At 33.1% G+C, this 26,973-nt stretch overlaps 1 protein-coding gene across 2 annotated transcripts in view; it reads right to left on the bottom strand.

Moving 5' to 3' along the window:
- Positions 1–26,973, bottom strand: part of LOC100375894 (neural proliferation differentiation and control protein 1-like) — an 89,244-nt gene that overhangs the window by 18,152 nt on the left and 44,119 nt on the right. For both annotated transcript variants that reach the window (XM_085492425.1, XM_085492426.1), the window contains exons 3-4: positions 19,888–20,061; positions 19,153–19,219 (exon numbers count right to left, since the gene is read on the bottom strand). In XM_085492425.1, coding sequence (XP_085348551.1) covers positions 19,153–19,219; positions 19,888–20,061 — 241 coding nt within the window. The remainder of the gene's footprint in view (positions 1–19,152; positions 19,220–19,887; positions 20,062–26,973) is intronic.

Raw genomic sequence — 26,973 nt, forward strand, 5'->3', positions numbered from 1 at the left:
AAATAGCAATAATCAATATCGTCATATAGAAGAAAATCGAAGAGGTCAATTTAATGAGCATCTTTTTTAACAAGGCCGTCTTTTTTGAGAGTTACATGTAGAATTGATACACAGAATACATTTTTCGTCTGGAATCTATTTATCAGTGTCTAGTGCACGAGCTTGAATGAGCACACAGAGAAACAAAAGACAATCAATATTATTACTAAAGTCTGTTACGATTAGATCTCGTACATGCACACTGGATAAGCAGTAAAGTAAGAACATTATAACTATGTGTACTGACAATAAAATATTATGACATACCTAAATATGAATATCAATCTACCAACTCAAATTTATATGTGTAACGAAACTATGAAACGGTTTCAATATAACTCGCCGATGTTGTATTTGTTTCATGTAGAAAACACAACTGTCTGTTTTATAAAAACACAAGTCCACTGTAAGTGATTTCACTATTAAAGATCATTGTCATATGAAAGTCATGTGCCCTTTTTATTTAATCTACCTTTGATTTTAAGGGATTTATTAGAGCAGGAAGCAACGAAGTAAAGAATTATTGAATAAACATGTAATGGAAAAACACGAAAGTGAGATTTTCTTTGTTATACTCCAAGCATGATCAAAGATTTTCTTAGCAACCATTATCTTGAAAGAACTGAATGACCTTGAATTCCAGATACGAGAATTTCAATTGACTTTTCTCTTCATTAGGTTTTGTTGCCAGAGAAATACTATATGACAGAAGATCAATAACCAATGTAGTCATTTGTATTGAGTTGAAAACACTTTATTTTCCATGATTTCCTTACACATATTCCACTGCATATCTGTCAAATCTATTTTTGTAATATTTTTAATTATCATTTCACAGAAATACGATATTACTTTTGAAGGCAAATCTGAAGATTTCAACATACATAAAAAAAAATCCAAATTCAAGTTAAGCAAAGCTGGTACTTAATAAACCTACCTTGGTAAGTGATGTATTTTTTTTTTTTTGGAGCAATTAATTCACACTAGATGTCAATTTTAACACATTTTGCATTTTCTAAGACGGACGACTTATTATATCTCAGAGACATTGAAATAGGATTTAGCTACACGGTCAGTAACCTGGAACTTAAATTATCTGGACGTAAAACTAGATTTCCAGCCCCATTTTGCGAACATTACAGATACTTTCACTTATATTTCTTATATTTATCCATAATCTTTTATTAAAAATAATATTGTGCTTTATGAAGAATATATATTTCAAATCACCACAGTCAAAGACGTACTCTACCAATTTCTCCAATTAAGATATTTTTAGTTTCTTCCACAGGATTAAATTAATTTATCTTGATTTTATTATCGGCTCCATCCTGCTTATTGAAATTCAGTAAATTAAGTTAAAATTTCAATATGGTTAGGTTTAATGAGAAATGAATCAGTGAAAAAAAAAATTCAAGAAAAACAAGGTTCTGAAGAAAGCTGCTGTAAGCTAACAAGACTACTTTGGATATCTTTGACTCTCTGCATCATTACATCAATCGCATCATATTTATGAATCTTCAGTATTCTACTTTCTTAAACTCTTAATTGGAAATGTTTGACATAAAATGATGATTTACTTTTGATATTTAATACCTTAATGTTTTTTACATTATTTGATTTTTTTTATTATCATATTATTCATAGTTTGTATTTTTCTCTAATTGTTCTTAAAATTTTATAAGACATTCCTTTCTATATGTTTAGTATTTTTCTTGAGTTTTAGAAATTTATTTTTTAATTTGGCAGAGATTAAGTAACTATTTGAAAGGGTTAATGCTATGTAGTAGTAAAACTCCCATCTTCTTGCAATTTCAAACTGTCAAAAATGTGCATGTGACTTAATTACAAATTATGTTATTTCATTATTTTTTAATGTAATAATAAAGACAGATTAACATATTTATTGAAGATGGGTTATTTTTCAAATGTTAAGCCATCAGTAGAAATCATATTTAAAAAAAAAAGTTAAATATTTTCTTCCATTGTGCACCATTACAGAGATGCAAAAAAAAACCTCAATGACATTACGAATCTTATATATATAGGATGTACTTAGAAATCGACCCAACCTCAGTCAACTTCATTCTCAAAAATTAGCAAAATATAAAGTACATTTTGTTTTGATCTATCTGGTTTTACTGTTGGGATGTACATAAGAAAAAAAACAGAAAAAAAAAAAAAGCAGCAGTGTTTAGCAAGTGGAACTCAGGAAGTGAAAAAATATATTTAATGAATAAATAAAAGAAAAAATGAAATTAGCAATAAAGAAATGAAATGCATGACTGAATTAAGTGATGTCATTATTTATTTAGTGGACATGTTGTATCATGTTCATGTGAGATAATGACAATATTCTTTGAGAGACTACAGCTGACATGGTTTTAAAAACACTGTATGGTTATGATGACCTCGTACATTTTCAGCACCAAAAGTAATAACAGATGACATCATTTTATTTTTTAATTGCACTGACAAGGATTCAATGGGCATCATGCATAGAGTCACAATGAAAAAAACAACAATCAGGGCTTCATCTTAATATTTTCTTCACTGAATGATATTCTCAAAAAGAAATTAGAATGGTAGAAGAAGGAGAGAGGTAATGGAAGAAATACTCCTATCAGACTGCATGGGCCTCTCTAGTTTTATCAACGTACTTACTCAGTCATTGAGGGTGAAAAAACTCATTGGCAGGAAATTGCCGTCATAAGATTCAAGCTAATTTGCTGTGTGTGCTGACTATAATACGTGCAAACAGAAGTACTTCGTTTTCAAGAAGAAATGAGAGAAAAAATCCTAACTGAGCCCTTAACGATTCCACTCAGATGCCGTAACATTCTGAGCAATCCGTCACTTTGACCTGAATAGCGGAGGGATTACAAGCAAACCACAAGAGTGGAATATAGATTATTGAAATCCCACTAGAGTATCGGCAAGTTAAATAACATTGTTGTACATACGTCATCAATCATATGCAAAAGAAAAATAATAATATTTTTTCCATAGCAGCCAGCGATTCGGTTTTAGAACAGCATCACTAGACACCAGAAAGTAAACAAATCGGCTTACCCGTCCAGCCAATCCGACGTCCCCGAAATCATCCCCGAAACATTATCTACCATATTGCTTATAGTTTCCTGTGCCCGCTCACTAATTCTCCGGACGGTATCTGCAATATTGCCAAGGTTGTCCCCAGAATCCGCCATGCCCTAAAAAGATCCTGGGCTACATGCGTGTGCAAGTCAGTCTTCCATCCAACTACATCTGAAGAATGGATACATACAATAACGCCTTACCACTCCTATGCACGACCTTAATGACATCACAGGAAAAAAAGCGGGTGATTCCATTCAATTATCCAGGGGTTTAAAGCTTTCCAAGCAGGAGGGAAACCAAGTCGTATAATATCCGACAATTATTTTGAATCAACCTCATCTATCACCATGACAACCAGTTAATTTGTTAGGCTTAATAGTGGTGTGTTCAAAGTGCCTACAAAATCATTCCCACTTCCAGCATGACCTCCATTTCAAAGCAAGAAACACTGAATACAATTGTCCACAGCTTCTTGGCCGTTATTGGCTACAGCCATGAGTTCACAGTGATGTATTTTCCAATGTGAACACACAGTTTTCCCTTAATTGATTGGTTTTAGATTAACTTCACAACGGCACCGGTTGAAACTCTGCAGACATTAAGTAATATCTAGACAACACATGATGTGATCCTTCACTGAGTCGATGATTTATAATATTTTTCAAGTGCAAACTAAAGCTGAAGTGTGTTGTAGCAAATGTACAATCATTATTTATTAACACCACTAAAACTACACATGAATATTTGTATAACTGAAGAGTTGCAAGCCAAGATTGTAGAAAAACTATTAATGATGCTATTTTATTATTTGATAGGATTTGATTTATTTCATTTTTGGCATAGTACCTTTTATAAGACGACTATCAACGATTTGGGTAAACTGTATGATGAGTATGCATACTCTATTTCAAATTGGTGAGCAAGGACGGGGAGCGAGAATAAACATAATTTCAAGAATTTTTATTTCTGAGGATAAGAACATCACTAGAGAAAATGAAAAATCAGTTTTATGTGCAACTCTAAAGGTACGTTACACAACAGAGCTAAAAATTAGTAAAATGAAACTGTGTATAACATATATGGGTTATGAAGAATATTTGACATTAACATTCGGCCAGCTTGTTACTGATGGTCAAACAAATACATCAGGGGCGGATACAGGATTTTTTTATGGAGAGGGGAAGGAACTTTAAAATCGCTAGACTGAGTTCATGATTTTTTTATATTATACGAAAACAAATTGAATCATTTTTCCAACAGGAGGGGGGGGGGGGTACATTTGTCCAACAAGAAAGCATGCTTCAAAATGAACCAAATGCTGTTCTCCGAAAACTACATTCCAGTAGAAATCCACTTAAAGATGTTTGATGCAATGATCAAACCAATTTTGCTGTACTGTAGTGAAATTTGGTCCGATTACATTATTAACAAAGGAAGCTTTTTGGCAAATCTCAACTCACCCATGGAAAAATTACATATTAAATTCTGCAAGTCCTTATTAAAAGTCAACAGCAAAGCAACAAATTTAGCATGCTTGCTTGAGCTTGGTAGGCTTCCACTTGCCATCTCAAGTATAAGGCAAATGCTGAAATATTGGATGCGATTAAACGACATGGATCATAATACATTAGTTCATGAAGCTTACCAGCTGGGCATACAGCTAGATGATGCAGGCGTACAAAATTGGGTAACAGGAATAAAAACCATCCTAAACTTTCTAGACCTTGGTGACGCATGGACACAATGTAAACATAACAGGAATTACAGTCTACGTCATCCAATCTTAGATAGACTCATTAAACGTTTTAAAACAGTCGCTGAAAACAGCATGTATGATGACAATAAATCTAAAAATCATAAAAACAAACTTAGAACCTACAGATTACTGAAAAAGGATTACACCTATGAAAAATATCTAACAGTAGTTAAAAATCCCAACCATCGGTCAGCCCTAACAAAACTACGTATAAGTGCCCATACCTTACAGATAGAAATGGGGCGGTACAAAAATATTGACATTAACCATAGAAAATGCAAAGTCTGTGATTTTGATGAAGTAGAAGACGAGAAACACTTTCTTCTAAAATGCAAACTACACCAAGAGGAGAGGATTAAACTGTTCACTGAACATAACTTATCCTCAGTTGGTGTAGCTGAGGAAGAAATCATGATAAAAATTCTCACCTCTACCGACAACAAAGAAATCACTGACTATGCAAAATACATTTTTAACTGCTTTAACCGCAGAGATATTACACTGAAAAAACCACCAGCTGCCCCAAAATAATCACTCAATTTTACATTTCTTGTATTTTATCTTCTACTTTTGTTCTGTTTTACTTATTGATGTAATTTTCTAATTGTTTACTCTATTTTGTTACTTTTTTAGCTAGCTGTTGTTTATTTAAACAACATTCTTTATTGTATTATTTTCAAGATCCCAATAAGGATACAAAATCAATAAAGTTATTTACTTTACTTTACTTTATATAAGAAGTTTGAAAGATAAACAGTCAAGGCATGTCGGAGATACAGCTCTAGAAGAACTGAACAAACGGACGCATGTACACATGCACAGAGGTCAATTCCTAAGTCCCGTTTTCGGCCTGCAAGCGAACAGAGACTAATAAATTATTTAATGCATTTTTTTCCTCTGAACTGCATGCCATTAAATGGCAAGATATGATGCAAGATAACAGATAAGAGATGGTTGCTAGTACTGAAACCAACTTCCCCATTTATACCTTAATCACTACAAACCTAAGTGTTTCTTTTGAATAGATTGTGATTGAGATTTTAATCGATTATTCAAGTCTGTTTCTAAAGCACTGGTTAATGATTGTGGTGGGATAAGAAGTTGAAAGAGACTGAGGGGTAGGCGAGGGTTAGGTTAGGGGTAAATAATACAGTCTAACAGAGCGAGGGGCAGGTGGTGAAGGAGCGTGGGAGGGAAACCAATTTGAAGGAACGAGAGAGGGAGGGAAACTTAAAGAACTTAAAGGCAATGAGGAGTAAGAGAAACAATCTAACTACATGGTCGAATTCTGACAAGATGATGTAATGTTCCCTAAACAGCTATTCTGGTAAAAAATACATTAAATATACATTACATTAAATACGATAAAGCACAGATGTGCACAAAACTAGGCTTCCACTAACCTGGGCAAAAAAAAAAGCAGAGAGGCTCTTCTTTTATTAAGCAACCCATAGCTGTTCACTTTATGGAGTCATTACTATCCCACACAATGGTACTCACAAGCAACAAGCACTTATTACTGCCCTAACTAAGTTCACTTTCTCAATAATTGTATTTCCAGTAAAATCCTTGTATACCACGGACATTTTTACAACAAACCGGTAAGTGCACAATGAAGCCAGAAATTAATCATTTCTAAAGCATAAAGAGCAAATCAACTTTATAACAGTCAATTTCAAGACAGTATTAATGAGATTTCCTACAAGTGCAGAACTCCTGGAAATATAACCAATCTAGCACAAAATTATGTTAAAATATGCAAATGATATGTGAACTATAGTGCAGCATCCTCTAAATCCTAGGGTGGAAATTTTTTTTTTCAAGAGTGGTATTTTTGTAATAAAATTCATTATCAGTCACTGTAACACCATAAGTTACAGCGTGCCGTAATGTTGAATATTACGAAATGTGAATTCCAAACATGGAACGACTACGCAAGTAAGTGTCTAATAAAAAAAAAAAACATGGCTGCCACCAGGGTTTGACTGGACTTCACACAAAGAAGTTTGCTGATTCTGTTCTAAACTTTTTGAATTTCGGCATTCTCATGATGTATCCTTGGAAAGAAAAGATGTATAAAAATAAGACAGTATGCCGTCACATTGACCAATGCTGCGTGTCTGCCGATACTCCCACTATACTGTCTTCAGGCATACCTTGAGGTATCCTCGTAATAACCTCATAGTATTGCTACAGAAACCATATTTATTCATGAAGCCAAATAGCAGTATCTTATCAACTGCATTTCTGTCTCTTTGCCGACCTTCAGCTGAAGAGAGCTATGAAGAACACATACAGCAGGAAGGCATAATTACATAACAGCATTATTTCGTTATCAGTTTTCAACTATTTCTCTTTGGGTATTCTTGGCTTTTACAGAAATTGTCAGTCACCCCTGCTGATGAACAACTGAGGCAATGACGCGATTATGGGAGTGAAATAATTATTAGAACGGCAGAAGACAAGGCTTCAAAGATGCAGTATGCATGAAAGTAGTAGAAACATTCATCGGGAAAACAGGATTTGTCAACGACATCTGTTGTCTTGCAAATACACTGGATTACTTCGGGGTTATTACGTGGCAGGCAATTTAATCTTGCTGCATACTTGCCATTAAAAGAACTGTGCAGTGGCTTAAAGTACATGAACATTCCTGATAACAGTGAAATGTAGCACAAACCCTACACTACTGTAGGATGGATGTATGGTAGAAAATATATGGCACCTATGATACACTACTGTAAAGTCTATGGGTGTACAGTAGAAAATATATGCCACCTATGATACACTACTGTAAAGTCTATGGATGTATGATAGAAAATATATGCCACCTATGATACACTACTGTAGAGTCTATGGATGTACAGTAGAAAATATATGCCACCTATGATACACTACTGTAGAGTCTATGGATGTACAGTAGAAAATATATGCCACTATGATACACTACTGTAAAGTCTATGGATGTATGGTAGAAAATATATGCCACCTATGATACACTACTGTAAAGTCTATGGGTGTACAGTAGAAAATATATGCCACCTATGATACACTACTGTAGAGTCTATGGATGTACAGTAGAAAATATATGCCACCTATGATACACTACTGTAAAGTCTATGGGTGTACAGTAGAAAATATATGCCACCTATGATACACTACTGTAAAGTCTATGGGTGTACAGTAGAAAATATATGCCACCTATGATACACTACTGTAGAGTCTATGGGTGTACAGTAGAAAATATATGCCACCTATGATACACTACTGTAAAGTCTATGGGTGTACAGTAGAAAATATATGCCACCTATGATACACTACTGTAGAGTCTATGGATGTACAGTAGAAAATATATGCCACCTATGATACACTACTGTAAAGTCTATGGGTGTACAGTAGAAAATATATGCCACCCATGATACACTACTGTAGAGTCTATGGGTGTATAGTAGAAAATATATGCCACCTATGATACACTACTGTAGAGTCTATGGGTGTACGTAGAACATATATGTCACCTATGACACACTACTGTGAGGTCTATGGGTGTACAGTAGAAAATATATGCCACCTATGATACACTACTGTAGAGTCTATGGTGTACAGTAGAAAATATATGCCACCTATGATACACTACTGTAAAGTCTATGGATGTACAGTAGAAAATATATGCCGCCTATGATACACTACTGTAAAGTCTATGGGTGTACAGTAGAACATATATGTCACCTATGATACACTACTGTAAAGTCTATGGGTGTACAGTAGAAAATATATGCCACCTATGATACACTGCTGTAGAGTCTATGGTGTACAGTAGAAAATATATGCCACCTATGATACACTACTGTAAAGTCTATGGATGTACAGTAGAAAATATATGCCACCTATGATACACTACTGTAGAGTCTATGGGTGTACAGTAGAACATATATGTCACCTATGATACACTACTGTAAAGTCTATGGGTGTACAGTAGAAAATATATGCCACCTATGATACACTACTGTAAAGTCTATGGATGTACAGTAGAAAATATATGCCACCTATGATACACTACTGTAGAGTCTATGGATGTACAGTAGAACATATATGTCACCTATGATACACTACTGTAAAGTCTATGGGTGTACAGTAGAAAATATATGCCACCTATGATACACTACTGTAGAGTCTATGGATGTACAGTAGAACATATATGTCACCTATGATACACTACTGTAAAGTCTATGGGTGTACAGTAGAACATATATGTCACCTATGATACACTACTGTAAAGTCTATGGATGTATGGTAGAAAATATATGCCACCTATGATACACTACTGTAGAGTCTATGGATGTATGATAGAAAATATATGCCACCTATGATACACTACTGTAGAGTCTATGGGTGTACAGTAGAAAATATATGTCACCTATGACACACTACTGTAGAGTCTATGGGTGTAAGGTAGAAAATATATGCCACCTATGACAAAAACTGAAAAAAATGAACACTGCCACCATGATTAGTGCAGCATAAGGAGTGAAAATTAAGTAACAAACACAAAGTGTAAACACATTTCACAGTATAGTATGGTGGCCCAAAACCACAAAGACATACTGCTGAGGAAACAAATTCAAATTAGCTCATTACATATGCAGGAATGACAGATAAACACCTCATGTACAGAAAGAAATACTAGTACGTGTACAAATTCATCAAGTTATGCAAGCAATGACAGTTGAAAAAAACATATCTAATGAAATGATAAGAAAGCATTCTTATCTCACCAGCTTTGGAGCATTATTTTGACATGTACTTCCATCCTAACATATAGTAGAAGTTATTTCTTATTATCCCACACTTGCTCTCTCTCAATCGATATATTTTGACAGGTTGTCGACAACCATATGATGACAAATGTAATCACAATTTTAACGAAGGGTGCTGATGCATGACTACTTGTGAAAGAGGACATTTATAAAGATTCACATCACAATGGATTTTGACAATCTTTTTCCCTCAAATAATCTTTTAGTTGAGGAACAATATTCAGTGCAAATTACAATCAATTATTTTCCCCAAAAGCGGTGATACTCAATGATGCAAAAAAAAAAAGAGAAACTATTTTCAGTTTCCTCGATTCCACGGCAATCAAGCCCTATGAAAATAATGATTGATAATATGGTTGCCTATTCATGTAGCAAGAAAAATAACACCTCGCCTAGACTGTTATACAAGAGTTATTTGATTTATACAAGTAATTATTAACACTGATTTATATACCCTTCAATAATTCTATAGAAATCTAGTTTCAAATCAGTGAACATAAAATTATTCAAGTCAGACACTTTACACGGTTAACACTGACGCTCATTAATCAATACAAAATTGGAGCAAATATTTGGTAATTCGTGTTCTGAACACTAAAGTGTAGTACATGGTTCATAGTTTGAGAAAGAAAAAAATCATTTTAATGTACATGTATATAAGATTTTTACAGTCAGATAACAAAGACATTTTACTTTATTTTCACTTTTTTTAGTATTAATTTTTTAAAATCAATACAGAGCCAAAATTAAAGCAGCTTGTTTGTTTCTTTTAAATTTAAAATGGCCGTCAGTGATCCATATTATTACTTTGTTTCTAAGGAAATAAGCATACAGGAAAACACACTTAATATGATAAATATTATTTTTATAACAAACAAACAAAAAAAAGAAAAAAGAAAGAAAACCAAAAATCAAAGAAAGCTTAGAAAGAACTCCCGTGTGCTGAGAGTATTGAAGACACATTAAAAATTAATTCAAAATTACTTGTATTTGAGATATTGATGGAAAAACTCCCATTGTGTGCTTTGCACACAGGAGTCAAAAACATTCAAGGTGGTTAGAGTGGTAATGCTGAAACAGGAATGTTTTTTATTTGAAAAGCAATTACAAATGCGAGAACCAGTACTGTTTTCATTAACAACTTAAAATGAAATACCAGACATATTTATTTTTATTGATAAGAAATTCAACTTAAAGGATTGGAATATTAAAGAAATTTAAAGAATTACCACCACTGTACTCTGCAAATAAATTGTTACAAATCAAAAATTGAACAGACAGATGTTAACTATAATTTAGACACTTGGGAGGCTTGCATCACAGTTGAGATACTGCAACTGTAGCATTACCGCTGATTGTTAGGAAGTGCTATAGGCATTACAAAAGCGTAGACGTTGCAAGAAAAAAAAAATTAAAAAAATCCTGAAAAACCAGATGGCTATTATATATTTTAAAAAAAGGCATACGAGGAACTTACATTGAATGACTACATCTTATGTATTTTGACGACTGAGAACACAACAAAGAAGATTGCGTTCAAATAGCAATGTGTTGAAACCTTAAACAGACTGAGAGAAACACACAAAAATAAAATACTTACACATTGCCTACCAGAATCAATGAAAAATCAAAAAAGCTTAGAAAGAACACCCTTGTGCTGAGAGTATTGGAAACATAATGAAATTAATTAGCCTTTCAAAGAAGGAGCTTGGCAACTAATATTTGTCTGCTATTTGAAATTCACAATGTGAAAACAATGTGATCCACACACATGTAGTTTATAATACTTACAGAAAATACATTTCATTTTACATCTGTGGTTTCCAGTCTAATTTATTCCAGAAAACTTCTACCACAAGTTCAATTTAAATCCGACTTTTTGAGATATCAGAAATAGGCTAATAACTAGATAATCAATATGCATAATTTTCATTATTAGACTAATCACGTCTGTGGATTACCCCAGAGCATCTATAAATAAAATTTCAATGAAATGTGATGATTATGCAATTATTATGCATAGATTTCAATCCAAAACTTATGCATTGTTCCAAGGAACTTGTATACCAAGTCTTGAAATACAATATTGTATAATGGACTTGGTATATAAGTTTGTAAATTGAAGCTAATTTTCGCATGTGGGTGTAAACCTGCGAGTGAAGAGGTGATTTTATCCCAGTGATTCAAAACAACTTTTTTTATTTTATGGCATCAGTGAATACAAAATATCATAAAAGTCATTGACACTCGTAGAATCTTAGTAAATTTGTACTGCTACAAAATTTCCTGATTTTTATCGACTCGTGAAATTATTGAAAATTTGTCTCTCATGAAATTAAAGAGCAGTGCTCGTTCTGCCGTACTTGATGTTGGATTCATAGCGACAAAAACAATGCATGTTTGTTTGAAAATCATGTTGCGTGATGACCACCATCTTTTACAGCAGTTTGGAATATACATGTAACACTCTAAGTACGGTAGCATCTTTTTCACACACAAAATACAGCCTGACATCACTGCATGAAACAGACCCTTACGTTATCTTCATTATATCGCTTTGGTCTTTTAAACTCAACATGTAAAAGATGATTGATTGCGACTTTACAAGTATTTTCGGTTAAATATTAAGAGAGAAATATTGTATTTCTAATTAGACTTATATTACATGTCGGCATCAATCAACGACGCGTCACACTTAAAGCAGCTCTTTATTTATCCCAGGTCACATCATTACTGTATTCGTGGTAAACTGAAATTTGATTTCTGATAAAATATCGCATTTAAAAAAAAGTGAGAATCAATCATATCAATGTAAGAGTTAAGGAGAAAGACACCAGAACTGAAACGATAATCTAAGAGGCCACCAAGAAGTCACCAACGTGGTGTGAGCTAAAACACTATACGGCAGAGAAACGCTGTCAACTCAAATCATACGTGACAGATTAAAACACACGACAACCAAGCTTGACCACCTGAGACCCGAAACAAAGATTTTTTTTTTCTTCAGTTAACGCAACTTCTGCTGAAATTTGTGATTTATTTTCACATGCGATGAATTTATTTATACTAAATTGAGCAAAACATTACAAGTTTAATAAAATATACAGTCACTAAATTTGAGTTTTGGCTGCGGGTTTAATTTTGAAGTTGATTGGAAAAGTTAAATAATGCATAGTTTGCTGAGATGGTACATTCCATTAGTATAGAAAAGGGGAGAGAATGAGAGCAAGAGAGATACCCTAGCCCAGTCACTAAATTTGAGTTTTGGCTGCGGGTTTAATTTTGAAGTTGATTGGAAAAGTTAAATAATGCATAGTTTGCTGAGATGGTACATTCCATTAGTATAGAAGAGGGGAGAGCACGAGAGCGAGAAAGATACCCTAGCCCAGTCACTAAATTTGAGTTTTGGCTGCGGGTTTAATTTTGAAGTTGATTGGAAAAGTTAAATAATGCAAAGTTTGCTGAGATGGTACATTCCATTAGTATAGAAGAGGGGAGAGCATGAGAGCGAGAGAGATACCCTAGCCCAGTCACTAAATTTGAGTTTTGGCTGCGGGTTTAATTTTGAAGTTGATTGGAAAAGTTAAATAATGCATAGTTTGCTGAGATGGTACATTCCATTAGTATAGAAAAGGGGAGAGAATGAGAGCGAGAGAGAGAGAGAGAGAATGAGAGCAAGAGAGATACCCTAGCCCAAACAACTAAACCCCTAAATCATGGTAACCATACATTCACTTACTGCAGTGTTGAATTTCTATGTTAATTCTATGTTAACATTGCATCATTTAGGATAAAAGATTCATCCCTCTCCTCCCTCTACCTCCTATATAAGGGTCAAAATGATTTGATTCGACAACATTCATAATCTTAGGACAGATGCCAATATATGAAAAATAAAAAAATCTCATTAACATCTCTGTACAGTAGAGCTTGTAGCTTACCCATGACCAAACGAGTGCATATTCTACAAACGAAATCTGATAGAAAGATTAGCTTATTATAGAAACGAACTGACGGAAATAAGAAATCGGAAGAAAAAACACCCGTAGGCTTTTACACTTAACATTACTGACAGGAGGTAATCTTCGCAAATTTGCATTAGCGTAAAAACATGTTCCTCTTTCAATCTTCTTCCAGAATTCGTTTTAGTAAAAGAGATTTATACTCCATGGAATTATGGAGGTCAGAGGTCACGCAGCGGATAGTCAGTGATTGCATGCAAAGTGTCTGGGGACATAAAAGTGTTACGGAAAGCCATGGAGCAGAATACAGACTTTTTTTCGTTTCAAGCTTATTTACTCCTGAACTTGTGATAGATGTCTATAGGGAGAGTAATTTAAACAGATGACCCAGCGTACTAATTGTGGGTGTTAAAAACGAGTAAGTTTATTTTCTCGGAACGTAACAGGATAGTCAACAATGCGAAAATGTTGAAATGGATCATTTCATTCATTGCGTGCATCCCAGGGGTCAACTAGTTTGGAAACACGCCATGTACAGTGATAAAAAACAAAGGCAGAATAAAATAAGGTAAAACGCCCCACCACCACAAAATAGATTTTCGGCCATTATTTGTGGTTTTGCTTCAAAATATTGAAATAACTCCGCTATTTTACAAGAATATTGTGGTAGCCAAGTTAAGTAGTGCATACCCATAAGACAAAAAAAGTAGTTTGTCTTCATCAACAAAATTGTTCACAAAAAATATGTACTCCTCAAAATATCAAAAACATCAAGCTAGTAGTTTTTAAGAAGTCAAAAATGTCATTTTGTATCAAAATTGACAAGCCAAACCAACCATCTCCTTGATAATAGGTGGATGTGCTAACCATTATGACACACATCATAGTCAGTACCATATTTACTCTATTAGAAGAGCATGTACATGTATTACCTGTATGCTGGTTTGCATAATTCAACCGACCATTTGATCTAGCATTTATTGCATATCCGTAGTACAACTTCAGGTGGACAGGCCGATTTGGATTTGTCTCTGCTTCGTGACTCACTTTAACAGTTACACATTTTGTAAAAAAGGAGTGATCTGGACAGAGATTTTAGTTACTACATGACTGAACTTGTCGGTTTACCTGAGACATGTCAGGACGATATCCATGGGAATGTTAAATATTCCCTGTCTGTCGAACTGAATCTATGTTTTGACAGACAATTAAGCGAACGTTTACTCGTAAATGCTCAGTGACACAGATCAATTATCATGGAAAAATTTTTTTTGATCAAAAATCTATGGCCATTTTTTTGTTGAGAGAGAGAGAAAAGCATTTTTCTCTGAATAAAGACAGGTATTTCTTAATTTAACAACAACATAGTATATATACATATACATATGTATATATATGTAGGTTAATGTGTTGATTATATGTGCTTATAATGACGCAGTCATTTTAATGTTGGAAATACCATACGAACAATTTAATCATAATTGCTTCTAAAGAAAACAAGAGAGAGATTTTGACAATGAGGTGATTAATTACAAACAGGTGTATATTAGTTGAGATTTTGACACTGCTTGTTGTCATGGAGACTGATTATGTAGCTTCATATAGGGTTAACTCTTTGAATGCAATTTTGCCCACTAACATTTTGAAGGAGCATTTAATTCTTACATTCTTACATATTTTTCGCTGATTTATTTGTTGAATTTGAACAAAATAACAAAAAAGTCTGCATTTACTACAGATCTGTACGAACAAATTTGAATAGTTACAATGTATTTTTTTTAGAAGTGAGCACACAACTGACACTATCAAAATCTAGTGTTCATACAAGACGATTTTTGAATCGGCTTATTTTGGGGAAATTTTGTAGTAGATGCTTTAAGTATTGAACTTCAAAGGAATGCAATATATGAACAGTTTTAATAAACAGACAACTATAAGTACCAAGATAAATGCAGGAAAAGACAGGAAGTACTCTAGATAACAAAATTAGCATACGAATCAATCAATAATATAGAGTAGCCAAAGACACACACGATTATTATTTTCTAACTTCTTGAATATTCTCATTATTTCTGAGGTGATTTTCCCTCAGATTCTAAAATCCTGATTTAACAGTGATTTGTAACGTGGAATGGAATTCAGACATAAAATGCTTTTGGCATTTAGTTGATACAGTTTAATGAAGCGAGGTGAACGCGGCCAGAATGAAATATCAAATAAAATGTTAATAAGCTCACAAACAAGTTACAGCAGCTTGTCAACTTTGGTAGTTTCTGTATACCCTAATAAAAATCAGAAAATAAACTCCTGTGCCTAAGTATTTACTACAACAGAGATTTTTTAATATCAGACACCCTCTTTCCCCCTTGACAATAATGGTTGGTCCCAAGCTCTTCAGAATGGAATATATCCAACATTCATAGTGCAAAATATGCAAATTCTTGTACATGGACAAAACAATTTTATACTGACTGGATGAAGTACCGGGGGTATTTATTAATTAATTCTAAAGCACTGGTTGAAAAGATACTGTATGAGAAGTCACTACAACGCCAAAGGACCGACACCCAGAAATCAGAAAATAGTCTTGTAGTACATGATGATGACTTCAATAAATGGCACCAAACCAATCTGCTGTCACAATTCTCTGCTAACATTTACGATGTACTTAATTTTTTCCATTTCTTCATCAATTTATTTTTAGTTACTTTGGAAACGGTGTACTTCATGCACTACTGCTTGATAATCTTGTTCAACATTAATGAGAATACATCTCAATTAGTTATGCACGTACATTTTTAAATAACTGACAGTAGTACTTCAACCAAACAAATTTGTTTTTTCTTTTTCCATCAATATCTATTCAGCATGATTTCTTGTGCTAAATTACAAATTTTTGTTAGTCATTTCTAAATTCTATAAATTAGCACATGAATTTTCCCTTTTTAGTGCAGAGTAAATAAAACTTATGAGGGGGTAATAATTTCGAGTTAATTTTTTTGTTTATACATTGTAAATCTAAAAATGTTCAAAATAAAAGAGGGAGGAAATTCAGCCCAAATTTTCTTGTTTGTTAATTATTTTCTCAAATATACACAATGGGTAATTGAGGCTACCTAGTAGCTATATAAATATAACTTGATTAAAAACAGTCTCTACAATTACAGTAAACAATCTGGATGCCTGATAGGGTATTTTAAAGCAATTTAGTCGACAATGAGGTAATGACTGCCTTCCCTAGCCCACAAAATATTTCAAGTAATGTCTCCAAGGTCATTACATTCTTTGAGTAGCCACTACTGCGCCCCTATATTTTATGATCCCATTTTGTTTTGAAATTGAGACTGTATATATCAAATTTGTTTCAATAGCAGTAGCTTGCATCTAACTCAAGTATAATGCATTGCTTTATTAGGCAATACTGTGTTTGCTCTATTAATAAGTGCATGCTACTTTACATTAAAATCAGAGTTATTTGTAAATTTTTAAGGTTACTATTAATTACGTGGTGGGTACACAAATAGGACAGCAATGTCATAATTTTAGACCTAACATTACACGCAAAAAAAAAAAAATAATTAAGCACATAATTTGTCCAGCTGTCAGAGCTAAGAAATCATTTATTTATTTAATTAATTATTTAAATATTTATTTAATATTTATATATTCACTAACTTGAATTCAAAAAATACTAAATTATGTGAGTGAAAAATGCCATTTTCCCCCCAATTATTAGGTCAACTGACACTCATTCAGAGAAAGTCCAGTTATAATAACAGTGCACAAAAGAGCAACTAAGCCAGGTGAGAGAAACGTCCATCTTATTCCATGTAGAATCCGTTCTTCATTACAACAACAAAAACACTGATTTTTTTCATGCACTGTGAACAGGAACACAACACAGTACTGACAGCTACACATCAAATAAAACTCAAGGTTTAAAATAATTGGTTACAGCTGTTCTCAATCGAAGAATAATACTATAAGGCAAGTACTTGTTTTGATTTAATGCTCAAAAAACATAAAAATGCATAAAACAGATTTCCTATACACTGCCTTGTTAAATGATGCACATACAGGAAGGTAAATAACCTTTCTGACCCGGTCATCATTATAAGCACAGTTTCTGCAAATCAAAACTAACAAGATTGGATTTTATGATTTCATTATCATAATGGCATAGTGTTCCAGATACACATATCCCCATGGAAACCATTACGTAGAAGTTCAATATCAGCCAGTGTATAAAAAAAAGTATATTGATGTGACATCGCCCTCAGTGGTTGAATTGGTGGATTATTTTGTTTGTATTGAACCAACTTACCTTTGTTTGTAATGCTGGATTACATTTTTCACAGCTAATTACAAAGACAATTACGCAATACATATTGATACATATTAAAATGTTCATGGAATAGGACAACAATAAACCAATGAGGAAAAAGTACATATATCATACAATTCACAATTGTCAAAACAAAGCAGACTGTCTATGAACATGGCTTACTTGAAAGATCAGTATAAAGTCCCTAGTGCATATATAACATCAAGAGACCAGTCTTCTACTGGTCAATTCAGACTCTGTAGACATCATACAATACATGGGGATGACCTTTATACTGTAGAATACTTTATTTTCGCTGGAATTAATTTTCGCTGAAAAGGCTTTTTGGGCGTTTTGTATGGAATTTATTTTCACTGATTTTTGATGAGTTTAATGTGAAATATTAGAAAAAAAGTATATTCGCTGGATTTTATTTTCACAGAATCATCCCTCCAGCGAAAATAGCGAAAATAAAGTATTCTACAGTATCTGCATTCATTTCTCACAGCCTCACCCATCAGGTTCAGTAAAGATTTTTTTAAAATTTGACCAAAAAATCTTTTTTATAAATATTTTCACCAAAAAATTAAAAATGGTCTGATCTACACACACGATGGCCAGAACAAATCATTAACATGTGATTATGAGAGATTCAGTCCAACATCTTTGTGTTTCACTTATGGAGAGTATATCAATATTTTATTGCCCTTCCACATAAATGCCAAAAGTGAATGGTTGATCAATAGAGTTCACAAATATGGGTGGGGGTTGAAGTGAATGTGCAGGTGTTTTCACGTGAGAACTTGTTTGTATCGCTGTATATTTCCAAAAAACAAAACATGTTTTATCATATATTTTCATAATTGAACAGGTTGTGTTTTACTTTTTTCCCATACAGCAAGTCACAATGTAAACAGAGCAAATAACAAAACAAAACAAAATTTTTCCCATTTGCTACTAGTACATGTCTTGAGCTAATTTTTGAAAAACTTCAAAAGGTGAAAGGGGTCAAATTATTCAAAAATGTCAACTGAACAGTACATATGAATATTTGTTTTCATAGTAACACTAATAACCAATCATAACCAAATATTTGGTTTCCTATTACCGGTAACACTAGCAACCAACCATAACCAGGTGATAAATAACACTTACTTGTACCAGCAGTAACCAGCAATAATCAATCCAATAACTCCAAGGGCACTACAACATATCACAATTACTGTGTGGGAGGAAAAAGACAATAAATATGACAACATTAAATCCGGTATCCGGGTGGGCGTAGATAATTTGAAATAAAAGTGAAAGCTTAAAACAGTGCTCTCCTGAGAATTGATAATGAAAGTAAACTTCACATTTCATATTTTAGACATGGGGTTTATGACTATAAACTTTCATATAAGACAAGGAGAAAAGGGTGTTTAATAATTCCCATAATATTTTCTCTTGGGTTAATGTCAGCAGACACAAGAGATTACTGATTTGTATAAATCCGAGCTGTAAGTGAGGATCAATGCCACTTTAGCGGTAATCACAAATGATATGGATATTTCTATAGCCTGAAAAAAGTAAATAATAGATTGTTGAATGTGTTCTATTGTACACAAATGGCCTATGACGGTTCCAGTCATTATGCAAACCGCAAAAAATGCTTAAATCTCAATCTTTTTGAGTGATTGAATGATAAATCTAGAAATAAAATGATACATTGGTAATGGACATCATACTGATCATGACAAAGATGCGAATAGGTGAAATTTGTGAATGGACTGGCCTGGGCATACTTGATGCATAAAGGGTCGTCTAATCACATCGTCAGTGCAGCTGCATTGCCTCATTACAGAACACAGTGTCAGTATTTTGATTGATAGAAACATGAATAATACTTACCTAAGAACAAGAAATTACTAATGTCAGTATCTTTCTCTTGGACTTTAGGGGTAGATGATTGGGAGGTCTTGTGCGAATCATCACTATTATCATTTTGGGAGTCAACAGCCGCATTCACGTCCCCATCTTGTTGAGCTTGTTCAACCTCTAAATTGATATCTGCCTGCTCGGTATCTGTAAATATAACAATTCCCATTTATTTGTCATATTCTCATGATTTACTGAAAAAGAGCAACTTTAGAACGTAAACAAAATAAAAAACAATCTGACAACATAGTTGAACTCTGGTGACCTTGCCCTTTGTTATATAATATAATTCCCTTTATCATAGTTTGTTTCAATATAAATATGCATTGTCATAATTAATTTTGAATACAAACAAGTTTTGGGGTTGAACCAACAGTGGGGAATCAGTCAACCGAATGTCCTTAAAAGATGTAAATATCTTACAAAAACATTGGTGCCTTATTTGTTTAATTATTTTAAGGAACATAATTTCCAGCTTTATTGAAAGTAATTGAGATATTTAGAATAAAAACAAATGTCTCATTGCAAAAAAAAAAAGTGCTGCATTTAGATGTGAATAGATTCATAAAACATGCAAGATAACAGAAAAATTTAGCTGGCTTTAGTTCAAGTATTTTGTACAGGTGTCTGTCAAAAATGAATGATTCACTGAGACAAATATGAACTGCCTCATTGTGTGACTACTGTATTATATGAAAAGTAAAAAAAAACACCCTTTATGAATAGCTATCATGTTGCAAGCTCTGCTTTGTATGCAAATCAACTTAAATAGTTGGTGTCCAGTGGAGGGAGAAGTCAACAGTACTGTTGCCTCCTGAGAAACTACATCTTCAAACACTGCAATCTCTGAAGTGCGTTTTTAAACTAGTGTTATAAAAACTCTATCATTCTGTTCTAATAGCTGAAACATACTCCTGTGAGTTTTCATTTGTCGAATGAACTGTTTGTCAAATACAGAATACATATATTTTAGAATAATTTTCTTTTTAAAATGTGGATGAAATGTTTTGCTTTTAATGTATTTTTTATGTATTGTTTTTGATTTGATAACTTTTGACTAAACAGATTTTCTATTAGCTTCAGATCTTGATCAAAGTTTGGCACCCAGTACATAGCCATGCTTATATTGATTTTCTGACATCTTGTTTTCTGTAAAGATTTTATTGGTAGGTTTGCAAATGTGTATCAGACTGTGCAATCTCTCCATGACTTGGTTTTGAAACCAGTATGGGATTCTGAGATACATTACCAAGGATATTATTACAAGATAAATCATTTGCTTCATTGAACACATACAACAATGCATATTTCCACTGAGATCAGTGATCTTTGATGTGTATCACCAGTGATCAGTCAAGTAGAAACAGTCAAAATATTTTATCAGATTTTCTCAATTTTTGCATGATATTTTCATACAGGACATCTGTTGTTCAAACTCAGGGAAGACTTTATACTGATGAATAAGGTGACCAAGTTTGATAAAGTTTGGAATAGAATTAGTAAAGTTATTATGCACACAATAACAATTATTAACGACGACAACAACAACAGCAACAACAACGACGACAACGCCGGACAAAATTTTTCCCTTAATATACCTTTCCCTTCCATCTTTGATGGTACGGGCAAGGTAATAAAGCAAACATTTTGCAAAAACAACCACATTTTTGTTTTGACTGCACGTCTTGATGACAGTCAATTCATTTGACGAAGTCTCTGCATAAATACAGTAAACTACTGAATATTCAGCAGAATTGGCACTGGAAAAGTAAAAATTAACAGACAATCAAAGAAAACGAAAATGTACTGTCACCAGAATCAAATATATTTCTCAGACTAATTAAACACTGTGACAGTAATTATTAAATTTATATTATTTGGGAATTAATTATTCAGTGTTACGTTTGCTTATGAGTATATTAAATCTATTATTTTCCCAATATTGCCTTTCCATTACATGAGAGTAAGATTACATTCTGTATTGAATATTCTATTATTATGGTTACCCTAAATTCCATGTGGCCCTGCTTTTTGCAGGTAAAAAGAACCCACAATCACAAGTACTGAGTGGAGTCCTTCATGGACAGGATCGTTCATGTGGAATAGCATTCAACCTTGTGACAGCTTTAATAATTAGTACATGTTCAATATTTTCTGTAAATGCAAGGCAAGCTTAAACCACCTGCAACTCCTTCGTCCGCCACATACCACAACAAACTCATTAGCAAGGTTCCTCTCCCAATGAAGTCTAGAGAGGGCAGTATACAGACAACGCTATTGTCTCCCACTCTGCTGCTTCATGCATTTGACATGATCTAACTATAAACAGACTAAACAGCTTTATCCTTGAAACTGATCTGGCTAATTATTGTCAGGGTGATTGAGGCAAATTAGATTAGGCATATTAGATTAGGCAGATTTTACTTCCTTGAATTCAAATTAAAGACAGGTTCTCGGGTGTTTTGACTCTGCCCTCTGAGTCGCAATGAAGTGTCACCGATGCACATGTATATTTAAAACATGCAGTCTGTCTGCTGACGTAGCTTTGATGCACAGTTGAAAGTGGCATTTTTTACCAAAAGTTTCACTGAAAATAGAAAATTAAACTCATCGTCACAAAATGAACAAATCTGTCAGAGGTACAGGGTGTTTACATATAAAATATCAAAGCAATTGGGTAATAACAGTTTTAATCAAAGAAAGCTTAGAAAGAACTCCCGTGTGCTGAGAGTTTTGGAGACGCATTAAAAATTAATTCAAAATTACTTAGATTATTGATGGAATAGCTGAAAACTAATTATGCAAATAAGGTAACTAATATGAACAGATTTAAGTGTAAAACTAATAAGGTCTGCACAATGTACCAAGTTTCATTGAAATGTGATTAGAACCAAAAAAATATTAATTATTATGCTAATTAGAGAATCAATATGAACAGATTTTAACCCAAAATTAATCAGGCTGTCTATTGTCCTAGAGCATTTATGTACCAAGTTTTATTCAAATGTGATGATCAATACTTGAGATATCAGTATTAATTAATTATGTTAAATAAGGTGATTAAGAAGCATAAATATTTACCCAAAAACTAATTTGGTCTCTGCACAGTCCTCAAGTAACTATGCACCAAGTTTCATTGAAACATGATCATTACTACTTGAAATATCAAAAGATGAAAATTAATTAATTATGCAATTTAGGTAATTAATATGCACTGATATTACCCTAAAAACTATCAGGTCTATGCAGTGTCATACGACACCTATGTACCAAGTTTTATTGAAATGTTATGATTAGTACTTGAGATATCAGTGGAAAAGCCGAAAATTGATTAATCATTGTGTAAATTAGGTAATTAAGAATATTAACAGACTTTTACCCAAAACTAATAAAATCTGCGCATTAGTTCAGAGCATCCATGTGCCATGTTTCATTGAAATCCGATGAGTGGTTCTTCAGATATCAGTGGAACAGTCTTGGAACAGCACAAAATCAGCTAATTATCATGCAAATTAGGTAATTAATATTCATAGATTTTTACCCAAAACTAATCAAATCTGCGCATTATCCCAGAGCATCTATGTACCAAGTTTCACAAAAATTTGATTAGTGGTTCTTGAGATAACGGTGGAACAAAAAAAGTGACATACATACATACAGACATACAGACATGGTAACTGCAAAGACTCCCTTTTGTGCTTCGCACACGGGAGTCAAAAAGAAGTCTAAAAAAATTGCTTTCTTCACCAAATCTGACTACGACCCACTTGAGGTGTCTACATGTAAAGGAATGTTGAAGAAATTAGGCTAGCCATTTACAAGAAGTACGGTACTAAAAAATAGCACTTTTTACTAAAAATATTTCATCAAAATTAGAAACCACCCAATGTACATATACACCAAGTATCAAATCAATCAGATTTGCCATTTCTGAGAAGAAATTAAAAAACAATGAACTATCAGTAACATGAACAGCTCCACTCTGTCCCCTTTGCCGACAGTGAAGCTAAAAAGTTACCAAAAAAAATTCACTCTCTAGTTGAAGAATTTGAAAAATCACATTAAACAAAAAAAAATGAGAAATAAAACAAAGAAAATCAGAAGCAACATTTTTATTTGCCCTTCAGAAATCACTTTCCAGCCAATTAGAACTAGGATTGTTTCATTAAGACCTGTCTCCACAGTAGTCAAGGGTCAGTTTTGTCGTAAGATCCACACAAAATCAGTTCTGATGTAATTCAAACCATTTATCTAATTATAGATAAACATTGACATCTAGAGACCAGTAAATATATACCCACCAACGCTCAAATTGTTAGAAATTGCATGTCGAGAAAAGAGTATGTGTGTGTAGTAGGACCAAGAAAACACAGAAAGCAGGGAATAAAAATAATGAAAAACATCAAAAATTCATCAATGAATGCTGATCTTCAATTTTACAAAATATCAAATATTACACGTTTTCATAGTATCGGTAATGAACAAAGAAAAGCTTTTTGATTAAATATCATCGGAATAGTTGTTTTATTGATTTTTTATCACTTTAATTGTGCATGATATTTTGCCGAATGTGGTCATCTTAATCACAATTCGTAAAAGACATTTTTTAGATTTCCTTTTCCCTTTTTCTTCATAATTGCATTTTTATTGATTTTCCAAACGTAGGTGTCAAAAATTGAGTTAATGCATTAGCAGTGTATAGTATTATGACTAACGTGGGCGACAAAAATATCACTTTTAATACTTCATAGGTCCCAATGTAGTCTGTGATCAAAGAAGGTAGGCAGAGATTATTATTCAATCACTATTAAACCACTCGCCACTCATAAATCAAAAACTCAGAGAAAAGAATTTAAAAAGAAAATGGAATATGAGAACTATATTTATATTCAGAATTGTTAGACAAAAAAAAAAAAAAAACCCTTTCAATATATTCATGACACAACAATATTAAATATTCATGTAAGAGTAAAACATAGTATCCAGACCATAGTGAGTTAATATGGTCAACAATAATTAAAAACATATTCCTGGTTATATTTTCTGAAATTAAAAAACGCTTAATTGATTTTTAATAATATCTGCACACTTTTGGTTAAACTGATGTTTGTTCTTGTCAATGTAATTTATATTCACTTTATTTTGCCTTTATTGACTTGATTTTATTGACATTACATAGGTTATTACGAGAATACCGCAAAGTATGCACAGAGGCAGTATGGTCACCATAATGACTGATGTGTAGGCGGAGGTTGATGTACTTCTCTACTGCCAATGCATACTTTGTTGTATTCTTGTGATAACTCTATTATCATGTCATTTTCCTGCTTGCAATATTAATTTAATGAGGGAAAAATAACTCAAAATTGTTGAATATTATCGCAATATGTTGCATGTGCAATATGTTCAACATTATATATATTATGTTCAACATCAAGTCAAACACTCAACGATGATTATTATGCTGAATATCCTTGACAATAAGTTCAACAAGTCTGGCATGCTCAACACTGAGCATTATGCGCAGTATGCGTAACATTCTGCACAATATTCTCAACATGACCTGAACTGTGATGAAGATTATTTGACATGCTCAACACTGAGCATTATTGTGCAACATTATGTGCTGGACAATAACTCATATGATAAGCTCTGCTCGACAAAGCCAAATCTGGGCTTGCAGGTAATGACATATTTAATTTCCATGATGCATTTTTGTCTGTCGGTATGTTGGAATTATAATTCATATATTCTCTGTTCCATGATGCATTTCAGTCTGTTGGTATTATAATTCATCAGTACACTGTTGTGTGTACATGTATTTGAATCTCATTAAATGGCAGGTAATGCCATATTCTCGTTTTGCGATATGTAATTTCCCATGATGCATTTCAGTCTGTTGGTATGATAGAATTATAATTCATCAGTTCACTTTTGTGTTTACTTGAATCTCATTAAATGGCAGGTAATGCCATATTTTCGATTTACGGTTTACGATATGTAATTTCCCATGATGCATTTCAGTATATTGGTATGATAGAATTATAATTCATTAGTACAGTGTTGTGTTTACTTGAATCTCATTAAATGGCAGGTAATGCCATATTTTCGATTTACTGTTTACAATATGTAATTTCCCATGATGCATTTCAGTATGTTGTTGGTATAATAGAATTATAATTCATCTGCTCACTGTTGTGTTTACTTGAATTTCATTAAATGGAAGGTAATGCCATATTTTCGATTTACTGTTTACGACATGTAATTTCCCATGATGCATTTCAGTATGTTGGTATGATAGAATTCATCAGTTCACTTTTGTGTTTACTTGAATCTCATTAAATGACAGGTACTGCCATATTTTCGATTTACGGTTTACGATATGTAATTTCCCATTATGCATTTCAGTATATTGGTATGATAGAATTATAATTCATTAGTTCACTTTTGTGTTTACTTGAATCTCATTAAATGACAGGTAATGCCATATTATCGATTTACTGTTTACGATATGTAATTTCCCATGATGCATTTCAGTATGTTGGTATGATAGAATTATAATTCATTAGTTCACTTTTGTGTTTACTTGAATCTCATTAAATGACAGGTAATGCCATATTTTCGATTTACGGTTTACAATATGTAATTTCCCATGATGCATTTCAGTATGTTGTATGATAGAATTATATTTCATCAGTTCACTTTTGTGTTTACTTGAATCTCATTAAATGACAGGTAATGCCATATTTTCGATTTACTGTTTACGATATGTAATTTCCCATGATGCATTTCAGTATGTTGGTACGATAGAATTAGAATTCATCTGCTCACTGTTGTGTTTACTTGAATCTCATTAAATGGAAGGTAATGCCATATTTTCGATTCAAACCTTTCAATATGCAATTGCCCACAATGTATTCATCTCCAGAGGCTGATTGTTATTTGAAGTCTCTTTTGAAGTCAATTACTTAGACAGTCTATTTTTTTATAATTGCCATCATCAATTTGAAAGATGGGCAATGCATTGGGGATGTAACCCTCGACACAAACATCTGTTAT

Source organism: Saccoglossus kowalevskii, chromosome 17 (assembly GCF_978046115.1).
Source record: "Saccoglossus kowalevskii chromosome 17, keSacKowa6.1, whole genome shotgun sequence".
Lineage (NCBI taxonomy): Eukaryota > Metazoa > Hemichordata > Enteropneusta > Harrimaniidae > Saccoglossus > Saccoglossus kowalevskii.